The sequence below is a fragment of the Garra rufa genome, chromosome 5 (genome assembly GCF_049309525.1).
Source record: "Garra rufa chromosome 5, GarRuf1.0, whole genome shotgun sequence".
NCBI lineage: Eukaryota > Metazoa > Chordata > Actinopteri > Cypriniformes > Cyprinidae > Garra > Garra rufa.
The window spans coordinates 57,873,589-57,894,700 of record NC_133365.1 but is presented as its reverse complement, the minus strand read 5'-3'; the positions used below and the strand labels follow the sequence as shown (position 1 = coordinate 57,894,700).

General features: G+C 33.3%; 1 protein-coding gene across 1 annotated transcript; it reads right to left on the bottom strand.

Moving 5' to 3' along the window:
• Nucleotides 1–211: 211 nt before the first annotated feature.
• LOC141335807 (vitamin K epoxide reductase complex subunit 1-like protein 1) lies at nucleotides 212–18,111 on the bottom strand. Its single transcript, XM_073841361.1, has 3 exons — nucleotides 17,845–18,111; nucleotides 6,081–6,190; nucleotides 212–510 (listed from the first exon to the last, which is right to left on the bottom strand). The coding sequence occupies exons 1-3, from the start codon at nucleotides 18,033–18,035 to the stop codon at nucleotides 284–286; spliced, it is 528 nt and encodes a 175-aa protein (XP_073697462.1). The 5' UTR covers nucleotides 18,036–18,111; the 3' UTR covers nucleotides 212–283.
• Between the last annotated feature and the right edge of the window lie 3,001 nt (nucleotides 18,112–21,112).

Sequence of the window (21,112 nt, the reverse complement as noted above, 5' to 3'; positions counted from 1 at the left end):
AAAGCGGACAAAGATTCGTGTTTCTGTTTTCCAATCCTTCCTTGCAACGCAATGTAATAAACCTGTGATCTGTGGCCCCTAAAGATACATGTTTTCGTTCGTTGTTTAATTTTTTGTTTCGTTTTACACACACACACACACAACAGAATGAACATTTGTTTGGAAGCAAGGTCTCCTGGTGGCAAGTCACAAATTTTTCAAAGAGGTCACATTTTCCCCACGTGTTGGATGATTTGTTATCCTTCTATGCTTTTGTTGCTGCTGTTGTTGTTTTTATGTGTGTCTAGTCCCGCTTGGCTTGGAGCTGCTGCTTCCAGGCCTCGTTCAAGTAAACCAGTCGCTTGTAGTTGAGCACAAACAGGATGAAGTTCAGTGCGTACGTGGTGACGCAGATGAAGCAGAAGTCCTTAAGGACGAAGTACAGGATGTAGCCCAGGTAGAGGGAGCCCATCACTGACGCGATGGAGGTGGTCATTAGAATCAGAGCAGCCATCGCACTGGCCGTCAAACCTGCGCACACACACACAGCGGTTAATGCACTGAAGAAACTGCCAAGAGTTCACTACATTAAATATACATGAACACACTTCAGACATGATGAAACGAGCAGCAGTGTAGAAATGGCAGGTGGGCGTGGCTTGTACAGGGGGGCGGAGCTTGACTCAGGCTTGACCTTTCCTCTACTCATCACTCGCTCGAGCCCTTCAGAAAAGGGAGCGTTTCTTCAGAACAGAGGGCATTCAACACACGCTGGCACAGTCTTGCTATTGATAGTCATGAAATTTCATTAGGCCAGAGCGGGACAAACAAACCATACACTTAACGGTGCAGACAAGGACAGAACTATCTGAGATTCGGGTCATGGAGATAAATAACATAAACGAGCAATACGCCAAGGTTTCTGAAATTAAAAACATCTTTGAGTGTCTGTTGGTTCAAGGCTTGACAGGGATCCATTCCAATACCTAGTGCAGTCTACACAGACGGCAGCCTTTAAAGGCCATGACTGTTCATGAACATTTTACTATTTTATTTGATAAAAAAATATATAGTCAAATACACACAAAAACTCTACAGACACCAAACAAGTTTGGTTAAGCTCGAAATTACATTTTAGTATTATTTAATTTTATATTATTAGTAGTAGTAATAATAGTTTGAGATTAAGTGTATTTAAACTATTGTTTATTATTTTCATACTACCACCACTACTAATAATAATAATATATTGAAATGTTTTAATTCATACAGTGAACTTATGGTGTGCAGTAGTTTTTTTGTTTGTTTGTTTGTTTGTTTGTTGTAAAGAAATTGCTATATTTTTACTTAAAAAAAAAGATTACCACTGTTTTTGACAATAAATACACAGAACATGTTTGATGGAAAATACACAAAAACTCACCAAAAAAAGTTTGGTAAAACCTTTGGTAAAAACCTTCAGAATATAGATAGAAATAAAACTCTAAATTTTGAGAAAATGGTCTTTAACGATAAGTATTGTAATTGAAATCTACAGACGCAAATTGATAAAGCACAATAATAATAAAAAAAGATGACATGTAAACAAACCCTTCAGTAAAAACCTTCAGAATATAGCTAGAAATAAAACTGTAAATTTAGGTGAATATAAGTGCTGCTTTAGTGGAGAAAAACCTCTTTAAAGATATGTATTGTAATTCAAATCTACAGACGCAAATTGATAAAGTACAATAACAAACTCAGAAGAATGATGTAAACAAACCCTTCAGTAAAAACCTTCAGAATATAGCTAGAAATAAAACTGTAAATTTTGGTGTATATAAGTGCTTCTTTAGTGGAGAAAAACCTCTTTAAAGATATGTATTGTAATTCAAATCTAGACGCAAATTGATAAAGTACAATAATAATAAAAAAAGATGACATGTAAACAAACCCTTCAGTAAAAACCTTCAGAATATAGCTAGAAATAAAACTGTAAATTTAGGTGAATATAAGTGCTGCTTTAGTGGAGAAAAACCTCTTTAAAGATATGTATTGTACTTAAAAATCTACAGACGCAAATTGATAAAGTACAATAACAAACTCAGACAAATGACATATGAACAAACCATTCATTAAAAACCTTCAGAATAGAGCTAGAAATTAAACTGTAAATTTAGGTGTATATAAATGCTGCTTTAGTGGCAAAAAACTCTTTAAAGATATGTATTGTACTTAAAAATCTACAGACGCAAATTGATAAAGTACAATAACAAACTCAGATGAATGATGTAAACAAACCCTTCAGTAAAAACAAATGACATATGAACAAACCATTCATTAAAAACCTTCAGAATATAGCTAGAAATAAAACTCTAAATTTTGGTGTATATAAGTGCTGCTTAAGTAAAGAAAAAACTCTTTAAAGATATGTATTGTAATTAAAATCTACAAACGCAAATTGATAAAGCTCAATAATAAAATCAGATGAATTACATATGAACAAACCATTCAGTAAAAACCTCCAGAATATAGCTAGAAATTAAACTGTAAATTTTGGTGTATATAAGTGCTGATTTAGTGGAGAAAAAACTCTTTAAAGATATGTACTGTAATTGAAATCTACAGACGCATATTGATAAAAGGGTGCAATAATGAAATCAGATGAATGACATGTAAACAAACCCTTCAGTAAAAACCTTCAGAATAGAAATAGGAATAAAATTCTAAATTTAGATGTAAATGCTGCTTTAGTGGAGAAAAAAACTCTTTGAAGGTATGTATTGTAGTTGAAATCTACAGACGCAAATTGATAAAGCACAATAATAAAATCAGATGAATTACATATGAACAAACCCTTCAGAGAAAACCTTCAGAATATAGCTAGAAATTAATCTGCAAATTTTGGTGTAAGTAAGTGCTGCTTAATTGGAGAAAAAACTCTTTAAAGATATGTATTGTAATTGAAATCTAGACGTGAACTGATAAAAGAACGCAATAATAAAATCAGATGAATTACATATGAACAAACCCTTCAGAGAAAACCTTTAGAATATAGCTAGAAATTAATCTGCAAATTTTGGTGTACGTAAGTGCTGCTTAATTGGAGAAAAAACTCTTTAAAGATATGTATTGTAATTGAAATCTAGACGCGAACTGATAAAAGAACGCAATAATAAAATCAGATGAATTACATATGAACAAACCCTTCAGAGAAAACCTTCAGAATATAGCTAGAAATTAATCTGCAAATTTTGGTGTAAGTAAGTGCTGCTTAATTGGAGAAAAAACTCTTTAAAGATATGTATTGTAATTGAAATCTAGACGCGAACTGATAAAAGAACGCAATAATAAAATCAGATGAATTACATATGAACAAACCCTTCAGAGAAAACCTTTAGAATATAGCTAAGAATTAATCTGCAAATTTTGGTGTAAGTAAGTGCTGCTTAATTGGAGAAAAAACTCTTTAAAGACATGTATTGTAATTGAAATCTAGACGCGAACTGATAAAAGAACGCAATAATAAAATCAGATTAATTACATATGAACAAACCCTTCAGAGAAAACCTTTAGAATATAGCTAGAAATAAAACTGTAAACTTTGGTGCAAGTAAGTACTACTTTAGTAGAGAAAAAAACTCTAAAAGATATGTATTATAATTGAAATCTAAATTCAAATTGTTAAAGTGTATTCAAATAAACACTTAAATGTGTATTTTGTACATTTGCATTCCACTAGCATGAAGGAAGATAATTTATGAAAGGAAAATCTGAAAATTGACCAGTGAATTGGCCAGAAAAATGTAAACAGAAAACACAGAATCAGGGAATGACTTTATGACCTTACTGGCCATATCACATTAGAAGTGCAACAATGCCATCTTAAACCGCCACCTTAGAACGCAGCTCAATAGGTTGATAAAAGACCAGAGCCTTTCACTGGAGTAATAAAGTAAAGAGCATGTCCATTCATTCAAGCATGGATAAGGAAATTAGCTGAGAATCTGCACAGTAAAATGTAAAACAGATTATAGGAAGTGCAAAACGGTTCCATGGGTTCAGCCGTCCATCGCTCTGAGAGCGAACTGCATGCTGGCATTATGCAAATGTGCTGCAATAGTGTGAAGAAAGACTTGACTGTGTCCAGCTTTAGAAGCACAATGAACCTGAGGACAGATCAGCAGAGCCAAACACGCAGAAGAACTTGAGTCAGCAAAGCCTACATGACCGCTGAGGAACGAAGCAGGGGGAAATTCTGAGGCAGATATGCATGCAGGGATAGGTCAGGATGGTTGACCAGTCAAACCAGTTACGGAGATTGAGTAGTTTCTATAAATGTGTATTTAGCCTAATTCTTTTTTGGTTGTGTCATGAGGAGGAAGAATTTACAAAGTACATTTCATGCTCTTATTATCAAACATAACACGCACATCTTTTGGTTTGTGAGGACTTATTTTTGTGTAAAATCAGGTTGTAGTTATTTCAGTGGACCTCACAAAAACATGTCCTGGTCACATTTTATGGAGAAAAAAAAAAAAAAAAAAAAGATTATTATTATTAGATTATTAAGATCATTGTCATTTTCATAACAATTAAGCAAATTTCCACCAAATTCTCATTATTGAAATGTGTTTGGATGTTTTAATTGTGAGTTATTTCCTCTATAATTCTGTTTTTACAAAATACTACTACTACAATGATTTTTTTATTTAAAACTTTATTTGAAGTAATACATCAAATGCTTATACAATTTATAAATGCTTTAAACCCTAAACAACACACTTTATTTGCCATACAGAAACATAGGTTAAAATAAATGTGATAAATTATTAAGACTATTAAAGATTTGTGCCAAACCAGGTTGTAGTAATTTCAGTGTAAAATTTCATCAAAAACAGACATCATTTTAATAACAATTAAGCATATTTTCCCCCAAATTTGCAATACTGAAATTACCACACAAAAAAAGTCATTTTAATAATAAATTGTAATATATTTACTTTAACACATTTACTACTATTATTTATAAATGCTTCAACATTTAATATTTTATTCACATAACAGAAATAAGAATTAAAATTATTTCATAATTATCATGAAAATAAACGTCACAATTCAAAAGCTTTTGTCTTTTGGGCTGAAAATTAAAGGGTTGCATTTAACATCCATATGATCAAGAACATAAATTATACAGGGCTTCCTAAAATATTGATCTAGTTTATAAAAAATAAAACAACTAGTCAATATTGAAAACATCTACTTCTATAGACTATTGTTATTTTAGTATTTATAATATACTACTACAATATTTTGACTTGGTGTTTATTTTTATATTTTCAGTTTTCATTTTAATTGTTTAATTTGTAGTAATTTTTCTGTTTTTGTCTTTTTTATATTTCTTTTTAGGTTTCATTTATATTTATTTCAGTTTCATTTTAGTTTTTTTTTTCCAGTTTAATTGCCAAGATGTTTCTAATTTTGCATGTTTTTCACTTAATTTTAGCTTTATTTAAATAGAAAAAAGTGTATAGTTTTAACAATAATAACTCAGATGTAGGGAATGACAAATATAAATGAATCTGATACAGCAGTAACTCAAACACTGTCCAGAGAAAATATGAGAGTCATGAGGTTAAACTAAGGTTGCGAATGTTTGACCTATGCCTTTATCGCACTGAAACGCTAAGAGATTCCAGCTGTCAGCGATGACAGACATGAACAAGTGAGGGTGATAATTCAGAGGTCTACGAGATCGCTTTAGATTACAGACAGTAATGTTCCTACTATAACCGAATACGCTCACACCTCCTTTACAGTATCTCAGGAAATGATATGTGTTAATATTTATCTCTGGCGAATGCCAGACAAGGTACACTGCACAAACTGATGTGAACAATCAGGTGTTTTACAAATAAACTTGCATGGAGACAAAAATTAAAACAGTTTATCACCTTACAGTTTTAAAATAATTCACTCATTAGTAAATGTAGATTGAGAGGCTGTATTAGGGCTTAGGCATTATTCTAAAATCATAATCATGTTTACATTTGTCAATACGTAAATCTTTGTAAAACTGTCATTATCTGCAGATCAATGTGGTTGGTTGATGCCGTTCTTACCTAGTAACAGCTGAAAGATATAAAACAAGATTCCATAGACACTGTTTGGCTGGTTTACTGCACTGTCGTTCCCAAAAATGGTTCCCAACAGTCCAAATCCTCGACCCCATCTACAGAAAAGATGAAAACACAAACAGAGAAAAATGGTAAAATAAAAAAATAAAAAATATTGGACAACATGAGAAACTGGAACTAAAAATAAACACTAATATTATGTGCGAGTGCTCTGGGTTTCTCGAGGGAAACAAGCACATTATGACAGAATATTTGGCCTGAATCAAATCATACAATGATCAAGACAGCAGCTTATAAAAAGCAGTTTCCTTTCATCAGTGCAAATGGAGATTTCTGACCCGAATTGTTTGAAGTTATAATAACAAAGAAGAGATGCGGTGGTTTCCAGTCACATCCAACTCCAGCATATGAACATAAACAGCACACATAAATATTAGATCAAATGATCAGTATTAAAATAGAATTAAACAGTAAAATGGACAATTTTCATTTCAATTTATCTGCCAAACATTTAATCCATTGCAACACCATTTATGACGTTCAGGGCTCTACAGTATGAACATTTCAGCATTTGCGACTATGAAAAATTATTTAGGAGCACCAGTGCGACTGACCTGATCAGCATTTTTGTATTTGCACTGAGGGTAGTTTCAATGGTTTCCACGTGTTTTTGCAAATGTTGAGTAATGTACAGTCGTGGCCAAAAGTTGAGAGAATGACACAAATATTAGTTTTCACAAAGTTTGCTGCTCAACTGCTTTTAGATCTTTGTTTCAGTTGTTTCTGTGATGTACTGAAATATAATTACAAGCACTTCATACGTTTCAAAGGCTTTTATCGACAATTACATGACATTTATACAAAGAGTCAGTATTTGCAGTGTTGGCCCTTCTTTTTCAGGACCTCTACAATTCGACTGGGCATGCTCTCAATCAACTTCTGGGCCAAATCCTGACTGATAGCAACCCATTCTTTCATAATCACTTCTTGGAGTTTGTCAGGATTAGTGGGTTTTTATTTGTCCACCCGCCTCTTGAGGATTGACCACAAGTTCTCAATGGGATTAAGATCTGGGGAGTTTCCAGGCCATGGACCCAAAATTTCAACGTTTTGGTCCCCGAGCCACTTAGTTATCACTTTTGCCTTGTGGCTCGCTCCATCGTGCTGGAAAATGCATTGTTCTTGACCAAACTGTTGTTGGATTGTTGGAAGAAGTTGCTGTTGGAGGGTGTTTTGGTACCATTCTTTATTCATGGCTGTGTTTTTGGGCAAAACTGTGAGTGAGCCCACTCTCTTGGATGAGAAGCAACCCCACACATGAATGGTCTCAGGATGCTTTACTGTTGGCATGACACAGGACTGATGGTAGCGCTCACCTTTTCTTCTCCGGACAAGCCTTTTTCCAGATGCCCCAAACAATCGGAAAGAGGCTTCATCTGAGAATATGACTTTGCCCCAGTCCTCAGCAGTCCATTCGCCATACTTTTTGCAGAAGATCAATCTGTCCCTGATGGGTTTTTTTTTTGGAGAGAAGTGGCTTCTTTGCTGCCCTTCTTGACACCAGGCCATCTTCCAAAAGTCTTGTCCTCACTGTGTGTTCAGATGCGCTCACACCTGCCTGCTGCCATTCCTGAGCAAGCTCTGCACTGGTGCCACTCCGATCCCGCAGCTCAATCCTCTTTAGGAGACCATCCTGGCTCTTGCTGGACTTTCTTGGACGCCCTGATGCCTTCTTAACAAGAATTGAACCTCTTTCCTTGAAGTTCTTGATGATCCTATAAATTGTTGATTTAGGTGCAATCTTAGTAGCCACAATATCCTTGCCTGTGAAGTCATTTTTATGCAACGCAATGATGGCCGCACGCGTTTCTTTGCAGGTCACCATGGTTAACAATGGAAGAACAATGATTTCAAGCATCACCCTCCTTTTAACATGTCAAGTCTGCCATTCTAACCCAATCAGCCTGACATAATGATCTCCAGCCTTGTGCTGGTCAACATTCTCACCTGAGTTAACAAGACGATTACTGAAATGATCTCAGCAGGTCCTTTAATGACAGCAATGAAATGCAGTGGAAAGTTTTTTTTCGGGATTAAGTTAATTTTCATGGCAAAGAAGGACTGTGCAATTCATCTGATCACTCTTCATAACATTCTGGAGTATATGCAAATTGCTATTAAAAAAAAAACTTAAGCAGCAACTTTTCCCATTTCCAATATTTATGTAATTCTAAAAACTTTTGGCCACGACTGTATCATGGACACATCTCACAAATCCTTTCATAAACAAAGCGTAGAGAGAGAGTGCAAATAAGAGAATGAATGTGCAGTACAGAAAGCAGCGCTGATTATAATGGAACTTTGTGAGAGCGCCATAAACTAAGATGAGTGACAGCTTTCAATGATTATCAATGAGTTTGTAAATGAGATATTGATTTCAAAGTACTGCGAGAGTGATTTGAAAGCATGCAGAGCCATCTGCTCTCTTAACCCTCCAGATGTTTTGCGACCATTTTTTATTTTTTGACGGTGGGACTAATTTTTGTGAGCGGTCGCACTGGCTCGACCACTGCGTTGTTCAACTTATGAGCACTGCCATTTCTTTTGCATATGAGAAACATCTAACGACAAAACTAAACGGAAGTAAAACTAAACCGAGCTACGTTTTAGCTGCGCAGCGCGGACCGCAAAGCAAACAAACTTGTCTGAGCGCAAAACAGCTTTACTCTGAAGCCAAATTGATTTTGCAACACAGTTAGATCTAGTGAGAATCATTCAATACATATCATGCCAATACATCCAATACATATCATATCGGCACCCAAGTATCGTGATAGTATTGAATCGGGAGGTAGGTGTATTGTCCCATCCCTGTTTAATACAACAGTTGAATAAACAAAAAGTTATTATTAAGGACTTACATTGTCAGACTATAACACTATGGCCTGAATTTGCTCTATTTCACTGTCAAAAATGGTCTGAAACAAGTCACAACTGAGCCGCTGCACATCTCTATTCAAACACAGCGGTGTTTCGTTTATGAATGAACATGTATTTTTAAACAATGTCATAAAGTCAATGTCATAAAGTCACTTGCTTTATTCCTGAATGAAGCAGCCTTTCAAATGAATTAAATTAATGATATGATTCAGTTGTCAGATTTCAGTTATGGTTTATGTAGAGCTAGAATCAGATTTCTACATCAGTCTCTAAGTGTTTGGAAAGCCTGAACCTTTTCTAAACTAACCCTGAAGAGGAAAAAGTGTGTAACCCAACACTAGAGAGCAGCTTCCGTTTCATAACTTCCTGCCAATGGATGTGTCAAAGATCTAATGCTGCCAAACACCAGAGGTCATGCCCAGTCTCCACCATATGTCCTAGCATTCACAATGAAATCATTTCGGCTCAGAAAACATGTGCATTAAAAAAATAATAATCCAACAATGCATGATTCTGTTTCTAACAGTATTGAATCAAATTTTCAGGTTCTTGTATTGATATTATCTTAATTATATGTTCATTCATTTCACTAGCTACAGTTCAATTAATAAAGCAGCAGGTTGTCTAAATAAACATGATTGAACACAGTGTTCCTTTTAATGAGATTTTGCACCAGACAAAAGTAAAGCAAAAAAACTGCACTCATATTTTCTTTAGAACATGTAATCATGAAGTTAATCAGTTGTTTATAGTACGCATTTTTACTCACTCGGTGTCAAATCAACCAAATTAGAAAAATAGATTTTGCTAATATTTTTTTCTGAAGAAAGACAGACATAAATAGTATGACAGTGTTTTAATGCCACATTAAAAAAAAAAAAAAAAAATCTATGATTACCAGAATAAAATCGCAATATTTTGAGAATAAAGTTAAAATACTAGAAGAAACAAGTCAAATTATTTCCAGAATAAAGTCAAAATACTATGAAAATAAAGTTGAAATACTACAAGAATAAGGTCAAAATACTACGCGAACAAAGTCAAAACACTACGAGAACAAATTCAAAATACTTAAGTCGCAATATTTTGAGAATAAAGCCAAAATATTAGAAGAAACAAGGCAAATTATTTCCAGAATAATATAGTACTAAAATAAAGTACTAAATAGTACTAAAATAAAGTTGAAATACTACCAGAATAAGGTCAAAATACTACGAGAACCAAGTCAAAATACTATGAGAATAAAGTCGAAATACTAAAATGAAGTCGAAATACCACAAGAATAAAGTCAAATTACTATGAGAACAAAGTCGAAATACTATGAGAATGAAGTCGAAATACCACAAGAATAAAGTCAAAATACTACGAGAACAAAGTCATAATACTACGAGAATAGTCGAAATACTACGAGAATAGTCGAAATACTACGAGAATGAAGTCGAAATACTACGAGAATGAAGTCGAAATACCACGAGAATAAAGTCAAAATACTACGAGAACAAAGTCATAATACTACGAGAATAGTCGAAATACTACGAGAATGAAGTCGAAATACTACGAGAATGAAGTCGAAATACCACAAGAATAAAGTCAAAATACTACGAGAACAAAGTCATAATACTACGAGAATAGTCGAAATACTACGAGAATAGTCGAAATACTACGAGAATGAAGTCGAAATACTACGAGAATGAAGTCGAAATACTACGAGAATGAAGTCGAAATACTACGAGAATGAAGTCGAAATACTACGAGAATGAAGTCGAAATACCACAAGAATAAAGTCAAAATACTACGAGAACAAAGTCATAATACTACGAGAATAGTCGAAATACTACGAGAATGAAGTCGAAATACTACGAGAATAGTCGAAATACTACGAGAACAAAGTCAAAATACTACGAGAATAGTCGAAATACTACGAGAATGAAGTCGAAATACTACGAGAATGAAGTCGAAATACTACGAGCATAGTCGAAATACTACGAGAATAGTCGAAATACTACGAGAATGAAGTCGAAATACTACGAGAACAAAGTCAAAATACTACGAGAATAGTCGAAATACTACGAGAATGAAGTCGAAATACTACGAGAATGAAGTCGAAATACTACGAGAATAGTCGAAATACTACGAGAATAGTCGAAATACTACGAGAATAGTCGAAATACTACGAGAATGAAGTCAAAATACTACGAGAATAGTCGAAATACTACGAGAATAGTCGAAATACTACGAGAATGAAGTCGAAATACTACGAGAATGAAGTCGAAATACCACGAGAATAAAGTCAAAATACTACGAGAACAAAGTCATAATACTACGAGAACAAAGTCATAATACTACGAGAATAGTCGAAATACTACGAGAATGAAGTCGAAATACCACGAGAATAAAGTCAAAATACTACGAGAACAAAGTCATAATACTACGAGAATAGTCGAAATACTACGAGAATGAAGTCGAAATACTACGAGAATGAAGTCGAAATACCACAAGAATAAAGTCAAAATACTACGAGAACAAAGTCATAATACTACGAGAATAGTCTAAATACTACGAGAATAGTCTAAATACTACGAGAATGAAGTCGAAATACTACGAGAATGAAGTCGAAATACTACGAGAATGAAGTCGAAATACCACGAGAATAAAGTCAAAATACTACGAGAACAAAGTCATAATACTACGAGAATAGTCGAAATACTACGAGAATGAAGTCGAAATACTACGAGAATGAAGTCGAAATACCACAAGAATAAAGTCAAAATACTACGAGAACAAAGTCATAATACTACGAGAATAGTCGAAATACTACGAGAATAGTCGAAATACTACGAGAATGAAGTCGAAATACTACGAGAATGAAGTCGAAATACTACGAGAATGAAGTCGAAATACTACGAGAATGAAGTCGAAATACTACGAGAATGAAGTCAAAATACTACGAGAATGAAGTCGAAATACTACGAGAATAAAGTCAAAATACTACGAGAACAAAGTCATAATACTACGAGAATAGTCGAAATACTACGAGAATGAAGTCGAAATACTACGAGAATAAAGTCAAAATACTACGAGAACAAAGTCGAAATACTACGAGAATAGTCGAAATACTACGAGAATGAAGTCGAAATACTACGAGAATGAAGTCGAAATACTATGAGAACAAAGTCAAAATACTACGAGAATAGTCGAAATACTACGAGAATGAAGTCGAAATACTACGAGAATGAAGCCGAAATACTACCAGAATAAAGTCAAAATACTACGAGAACAAAGTCGAAATACTACGAGAATGAAGTCGAAATACCACAAGAATAAAGTCAAAATACTACGAGAACAAAGTCAAAATACTACGAGAATGAAGTCGAAATACCACAAGAATAAAGTCAAAATACTACGAGAATGAAGTCGAAATACCACAAGAATAAAGTCAAAATACTACGAGAATGAAGTCGAAATACTACGAGAATGAAGTCGAAATATTTTGAGAATTAAAGTCGAAATGTTGCTGAGACTTTGGAATATCTACTGCACCCAATCTGGGCCATTTGCATGCACAATAAGCTAATATACTCTCAAAATATTATAACTTTAATCTCGTAATTGCTACAAATTAATTCTCAAAATATTTTGACTATTCTTGGAGTACTTCAACTTTATTCTTGTGGTATTGACTCTTTTTATATTTTTTAATGTGGCACTAAAACTGTGTTGTAGTATAACGATTAGAAAGCCAAAATATTAAAATGCCATGTATGAATTGTAGATTGCAGTTTTCAACTTTAAAAGAAAGATAAAGAAAGATATTTTTGCAAAGTGACCCACATTTGGTTTTTTACCACTGAAAATGTGTACAATTTAACAACTTCTTCCTGCAGCCATATTGAAACTCCAAAATCTCTGGAACTGAACCATATAGCGCCTTAAAAATAAAGATACCAAAAGGACAGTTTGTTAAGACCCAATATCTAAAAGGGCATTAAGACATTACTCAGTAAATATTCATCCATGACATTTAATATTTTGGCTTTCATCGCTATACATGTCTATCTTTCTTCAGAAAAAAATATTAGTATAATCAAACATTTGAGACGGGGACCTCTGGTTGACATGGAATGACCATGTTTGACTTCTGAATGACAAACAAAATAAATAAAGTATCTTTATTGCCATCAATGGTTGCATAAAGAACCTTTAACATCTATGGAATCTTTCCATTTCACAAAAGGTTCCTTTAGATTATTAAAATGTTCGTTACACTAAGGGAACCCAAAAACAGTTCTTCTATGATGTTGCTACAAAAACTTATTTTGACATGCACAATAAATTCTTCTCTTTTATGAGAAACACCTCACGAGACATATATGGTGCTTGCAACACATGAAAAAAAACAAAAAAAGAAGAAGAAAGGACTGTGGGAGAATAACTAGAACAATAACATTTTCTTGTTCATTCACTGCTGGCATTTCAATAATTAGGTTGTAAGCATCCAACAACTAAACCAACCAGCTCAGATATGAATCACAACATCTCAATGTTGATCAGAAACAATATGCAAATCCGGCAAACGTATATTTAATTAAACCATACAATAAAAAAATGCTAAATAAAAATCAACAGTATAGAAATACTGTAACAATTTTAGAGCTGCTAAACTATTAGTCCTGATTAATTGATTGAAAATAAGTTTGTTTACATACTATATGTGTGTATTGTGTATATTAGGTATATATAAATACACACATATGTACAAATATATATTTATGTATTTGTATGTAATCACTTGTATATAATTTATATATTATATAAAATATATAAAAAATGTAAAATATAAATCTAACATTTTTCCTTATCTCTATATATATATATATATATATATATATATATATATATATATATATACACACATATATATATATATATATATATATATAAAATTAAAAAATCTTATGAATTAAAGTTTTTGATACATTTACAGCTGAAAATTTACCAAATATCTTCATTGAACATGATCTTTATTTAATATCCTAATGATTTTTGCCACAAAAGAAAAATGTATTTCATACAATGTATTTTTTGGTATTGCTACAAAAATATACCCATACTACATTTTACTTTTTTTGTGGTCTACGGTCAAATATATATACATAATAAATATACACAGTACACACAAATATAGTCCGTAAACAAACTTTTATTTTGAATCATTTTGCAGCTCTAAAAAATGCAAAGTAATAATATGAAACCATGCAATATAAAATAGACAAATATAAACCATATAATCAGTATGCATAACTAACTGGAGAGGCTAAGAATTAAAGACTGCATGGTCTTTAAAGCTTTTTAAAGTGATTTTAAATGCCATGGTAACAGCGATTGTGCAGGATTATGGGAAATGTAGTTCTTCTTTGGGGAACTATTATAAATATGATTTCTGAACATTAAAATCACTCTAATTTGCAGTTCTAACATCAGCAGTGTGATAGAATGGCCTTGGCGCTCATTGTATATCTGCTTGTAATCAAACATTATTAATAAAATGAAGTAAATAAATGTGACTTTTACTTTCAGAACCAGATTTTTGCTCTCTTTAATGTAGTAAACTCAATTTCTGATACCAATACATGCACCAAAATAATATTTGTCCATGTATTTGTCTATGTTTTACTGTCAGCATGTCTGCATTTCTTCAAGCTTTCTATACTTAATTTAAAATGTCATTATGCCTTAAATATAAGTTATGAAACAGTATCAAACAAGCTGCATACGTGCAGCAAGATGCTGGCATGAATCTTGACTCTATCTTTGGTTTGTCTGGCAACTCCAAACAAGAGGAGATGAGATATATACACATACCAACACTCTCTTATGTTTTACAGCACAAAATAACATCTCTCTCCTCCACAGGGCAGAAAACACACTCAGAAATCATTCACAAACCTTTAGACAGCAGCGCAGACAAGACTCAAAGATCAGTAGCGTGCAGTTTCCCAATGGAGTGACCGTTCGTAAGCGAATTAGATAGAAACCCATAGCAAAGGATCTCGATCACCTCAAGCGTCTGATTATCTGAGGTCGGTTCTACTCCACGGTTAAGTCTTATAAATGTTGGTTCCCTTTAAGAGCGAGAGCTTAAGTCTGATTATGCAACGTTCCTGAAAACCTTCACCCGGCTGGAGTTTTGTTTGGTTGTTTTCCCTGCAGACCGCCCGCTTTATCAGACGGCCCTCTGTGAGAAAACAACGCAATCAGCAGCTTTCCGGAGCAATTTGATAGACTCAAACATGCAAATGCACAGCCTTTTTATCTACGCTTAAATGGTAATAACATAAGTGAGTGCGATATATGGCGCTGTCCTATTTATTTCATGATGAGTGGGCACATTCACAGATTCACAGATAAAGACTCTATTAATACCAGATCTGCAAGACACATACGTCTGTATCCTTCCTTCTCAATAATCTTGAATTAGAATATTAAACATCATCCCTTAGCACAGATGATCTATGCTTATATGATCTCAGTAAGCATATGATTTGATTTCCATCAGCATTACTTTAAATGATGTTCTCCACTTCACATGACTGTCCTGAAAACCATATCAACCTCTTTTTTTTCCCCTCGAAGCACTTTAACAAAACAAGCTGCGTGAAAGTGTTTGTTATTGCCGATTCAAGAGAGAAAAATAGTTCTTTAACAAACAAAAGCAAACCAGATACTGGACTTTTAAACTGTAGATTTACATTATTATTTATTATAGGTGTGTGTGTGTGTGTGTGTGTGTGTGTGTGTGTGTGTGTGTGTGTGTGTGTGTGTGTGTGTGTGTAAGCAAACATAAATAATCCAAAAAAAAATTAAAAGTTCTGTTTAATTTAACTGCATTTTTGTTTTTGTTTTTCTGAGCAAAAAATAAATATTATACATTTTCCCTTATTTACAGAAGACATCCACTAAAATGATATTCAGGGTAATAATCTTGTCAGGCATATTTACAACAAAAGACAATTTATGACATTTTTAAAAAACGAATTACTTTCACCCCAAATACTAATTAGTTGTTGTTCTACATTTTTTAAAATATGCCACTATCCTAGGTTTTGCCCACTTGTCAGTAAGAATTTTTACTCATTTAAAACAATCAAATTTAATATGCTCCTTTATTCTTTTATACAATTTAATACGTACAAGTCAGAATAAAAATGTTTGCATTTTTACACAAATATTGTGTTACACTGAATGACAATGCAACACTATTTAAACCAAATTTTGACATTTTATTCTCCAAAAACTTATTTGAAACCTTAATAGTAGACACATAACTAACATTTAATAAGCTTTCTATAGACATAAAATCACTTTTGTAAATTAATTTCTTTTGACGTGGACATCGTAACATATTTTACTCTATATATATTCACTAATGCATTTAAATAACCAAAAGTTAGTATAGCGTATAATACAAGTAAAAATCAATTAAACATTTACATACATTACATTTGTAGCAATAGCCAAAAATACATTGTTTGGATCAAAATTATCAATTTTTTTATGCCAAAAATCATTGGGATGTTAAATAAAGATGTTTCATGAAGATATTTTGTACATTTCCTTCTGTAAATATATGAAAACTTAATTTTTGATTAGTAATATGCATCGCTAAGAACTTAATCTGGACAACTTTAAAGGCGATTTTCTCAATATGTAGATTTTTTTTATTCTGCACCCTCAGATTCCAGATTTTCAAATAGTTGTCCTATACTAACAAACCATACATCAATGTAAAGCTTGTTTATTCAGCTTTCAGATGGTGTATGCATGTATATATGAATTTATATTTAAATACATACATGTGTGCGTTTACATATATATTCATATATAGCCTACTAAACATCACCAGGACAATTTGCGTACTAAAAATAACTGCTGAATTACTCCATTAATGATCTGATGATGTGTAAAGGGTGGATCCTTCAGTAATAAAATCAGGAACTGACGTCTCAAATAAACCACACTGATTTCAAAGGTTACTACAACAAAGTTGAACCCTCACTGATCAAAACTCCTTAAATTCCCTTTTCAGCTCACCTCTCAGACTCATCCATCAATACAGGATTAGACTCCTGTATTCAAAGTGGCTGGTAAACTCAAAACACAAAACAAGAAGAAAACCAAACAATCTGACAGGTATGAAACAGCCTGTTGTACTCACATAAGGGATGAGCTGTCACTGTCAGCTAGGCGAAGATGCTAATAAACAAGTGGCTTTGATTTCACCTCGAGAGCAAAAGTCCAGTCCAGTACATTAGAAAACAAACACATATGTGCGTTATTATTTTACGTATTCGTATACGACATACAGCGCACTGGTATGGAGCTCATTCACTCATTAGCACTGTTAGCATTAGCTGCTATCGCACTGTTTTTGCTCGTAAGACAAAAGCAACGTTCAAAAACAGCTTTAAAACTACGTGGTTTCATTCATTTCTATGTTTGTACTTGTGCCAAACAAAGCGGCGTTCATGTAAAAGTCTATAAATGTATAACGGATGTTTTATTTTGTTCATTTTCAGTCAGACAGCGGCCCGGAGCGACTCTCCGGCTCTGTGTCAAACCGTAGGGAACTCCCTAACTAGACAGTACTTTCTGTTAGTTACAAGCGTATTTAAATTCTGGAACGATCTTAAAATGTTCTAAAGCGTTCAAAAGAGGTCAAAACGTTGTTTTCGAGCGTTCGGACGCGCCTCTGACAGCCGCGGATGTTGTCTATGTAGGGAGCTCACTAGGTTTTGACACTCTCTCTCACCTGGACGTGAAGACTTTGGAACAGCTGATGGAGCTGCTCAGGTCGCACATGGCGCGGTAATTGGCGTCGCGGGTCTTCTCCCTCTCCACATGGAATGCGTACAGGGATATCAGAATTCCTGAGAGGCACACAAGCAGCCGGACTATCCGTTCCCAGCGAGGGGTGGACACTCGCAAGACGGGCGCCGCCATTTTTTCCCGGCCTTTGCACGAGCGCGCGCAGCCTCCCCTGCCTCAACCGTTGGGCGCGCGGCGGGAGCTGGGCTAGGCGGGCGACGTGGAATAGCGTCGGGACGTGTCACACCACGAGGGGGCGTGGCTAACGTTTTTGATTTTTGGCAAGGGCGTGTTCTGTTTGACGGGGGCGTGTCCAAAGGGCGTCTCGCCATTCTTGTGTCAGTGGGGGCCAATATTGTGGTACAGATTCTTACCCTTTGTTTTGACCAAGTTTTACATTCATAAATCGAAATTCCAGAATAAGAAACCTACCTTTATTGAACTTTCTGTTAATGTAAAACAATACATCTCCTCCATTTCCTGATACGAATAAGAAAGCTGTTAGGTCATATACAATGTTTTTGCTTTACAATGCATTTGTATGATTTATGTATTTTTATTTTCTCCTTTTATTGTATGTTATTTTAGTTGTCTTCTCCCCTGGCGTGATTGTTACTGTTTTGTACACAAAAAGTTGTACTTTACTTGTACTCTGATGTTTAATAAAAAAAAAAAAAAAAAAAGATTCTTACCCTTTGCAGCCTGATTACACACCCGCATGTAAAAGAACAAAGAGCTTTTGCTTGAGAATTATACATCTAAAAGCTAAATAAATAAGCTTTCCATTGATGTATGGTATGTTAGAATAGGACAATATTTGGTTGAGATACAACTATTTAAAAATCGGAGGGTGCAAAAAAATCTAAATATTGAGATAATCACCTTTGAAGTTGTCCAAATGAAGTTCTTAGAAATCCATATTACTAAGCAAAAAATAAGTTTTGATATATTTATGGTAGTAAATTTACAAAATATCTTCATCGAACATGATCTATACTTAATATCCTAATAATTTTTGGCATAAAAGAAAAATTTATAATTTTGACCCATACAATGTATTTTTGGCTATTGCTACAAATACCCGTGCCACTCAAGACTGTTTTTTTTTTGTTCCAGGGTCACATATAATGAGAAAGTGCCATCATGTAACTTGATAGTATGACTGAAGGAATTTAACTGTGCAAATTGATAGATATACATATTAAATGTAAAATATATTTAATTTTATGTACCAGTAAAAAGTGTTTTAATGTTTTTTAAGGACGTCTCTTCTGCTCACCAAGCCAGCAAAAAAACAGTAAAAATTGTTAAATATTTTTACTATTTAAAATAACTCTTTTCTGTTTGAATATATTTTAAAATGTAATTTATTCCTGTGATCAAGGCTGAATTTTTAGCATCATTACTCCAGTCTTCAGTGTCACATGATCCTTCAGAAATCATTCTAATAAGTTGATTTTCTGTTCAAGAAACATTTATTATTATCATCATTATTTAAAATAGTTGACTACATTTGAGGACAGAATTCTTTGATGAATGATAAGACCCAAAGATCAGCATTCATCTGAAATAAAAATCTTTTGTAACTATTACTGGAGTAAATATAATTTTCTATTTCATTTATTTAATTTAATGTTTTTTTTTTGAAGGGGGGGGGGGTGCTTTACATTGATCAAAAGTGATGAAGACATTTATAAGATTTCTATTTCAGATAAGTGCTGTTCTTCTGAATGTTCATGAAAGAAACCTGAAATTCTACTAAGCTGTTTAATAACATATATATATATATATATATATATAATATATATATATATATATATATATATATATATATATACTGTTTATTATTATTTATTGTATTGTGTATTTTGAGTTTGAAATGCTACTTTAGTTAAAATGACATGTACATCATGTTGGTGTAACTGATATCTACATTATATAATGAAACTACACTGCCACATTGTGGCTGCTTTCTGCTGCAACACGTTTGTATTTTATATTACAACACGTGCTGCTTCAGTTTATTAGGTTGCTTGTTGTCCACTGTCAAAAAAACAAAAGTTTCAATAATAGAGAATGTAACTAATCTAATTGTTAAATATATCCTTAAATCAAAAGTTCTTTATGTGCAAACAGATTGAAGATGCAGGATAGAAATGGGTGTTAACATACCGGAAGTGGAAACCATTATTATGTAACCATGTGATCTGTTTCTCATGAAAAAAGTTATATAACTTGCAATCACATACAGAATATGCATTATTATACAAACTTTTTGCCAATAAATGAAAACTTAGGACACATGAATACACATTAATATAAACACAAAACAACGACGCTTTTTACATTTATTACTGCTAACATGAACATACAAATCAGTACGAAATACAAAATATCAGTTGAAAAGACAACAATAAAATTAAAACAGTAAAATAACAATAATAATAATAAAAATGCATTAAAGGGCCATTGTTTTACATAAGATTCCTACACGAAACCTTTAAGTGCGGAGTAAGTCTTCATAGCTTTCTTATTAGTAGATACTGGAAGCAAATTAATACAATTGTCCATGTATTTTCCTAAAAAGATCACAAAGACAGGTTTACAATAACAACTCTTTAAAATTATATGCCAAAGTGCATGTCCATAACGTCATTTTTTTGTATTATTTTGTAAAGAGATACCTTTTTTATTTTTTATTTTTTATTGCCAAGGTACAAAGGATAAATTTGGACAAGAAATGTCAACATTATACATGCATACAATAAAATAAATTATACAAAAAGAAAGCTTTAACCAAATAAATCAAATAGAGGAAATAAATTAACAGTTCTTGGAAGAATTTCTTTCTTAAAACTTATTTTTAAAATAAAGGATTCGTTGAGTGAATTTGAAGCGTTGATTATGAATTTTTGCAAGAAGTATTAGTAACATCATCCTTTCAGTATAAACTCGGGAACATTATATATTCAGTATGAAATAGTTGCAAAACTAATTTGGGTTTATTTCATACAAACCAATTTTACGATTTCTCTTGCGTTCACGTTTTTACCATAGACTGTAAAAAATATGGACGTAGTATCCGTGACGTCACCCGTAGGATTCTGAAGCGCTATTTTGAAGCCTGTTGTGGGCGGGATTCGGCCGTCGCCATCTTGGAATCGCGTCACCGCGCGTCACTCCCGGATAATCAAAAATGGGCAAAAAGGCGG

Coding starts and splice junctions, on each gene's coding strand:
- LOC141335807 (XM_073841361.1), bottom strand. CDS start 18,035: ATGGCGGCGCCCGTCTTGCGAGTGTCCACCCCTCGCTGGGAACGGATA. Junction 6,191..17,844: donor TCCAAAGTCTTCACGTCCAG/GTGAGAGAGAGT, acceptor TCTTTTCTGTAG/ATGGGGTCGAGGATTTGGAC. Junction 511..6,080: donor TATCTTTCAGCTGTTACTAG/GTAAGAACGGCA, acceptor GTGTGTGCGCAG/GTTTGACGGCCAGTGCGATG.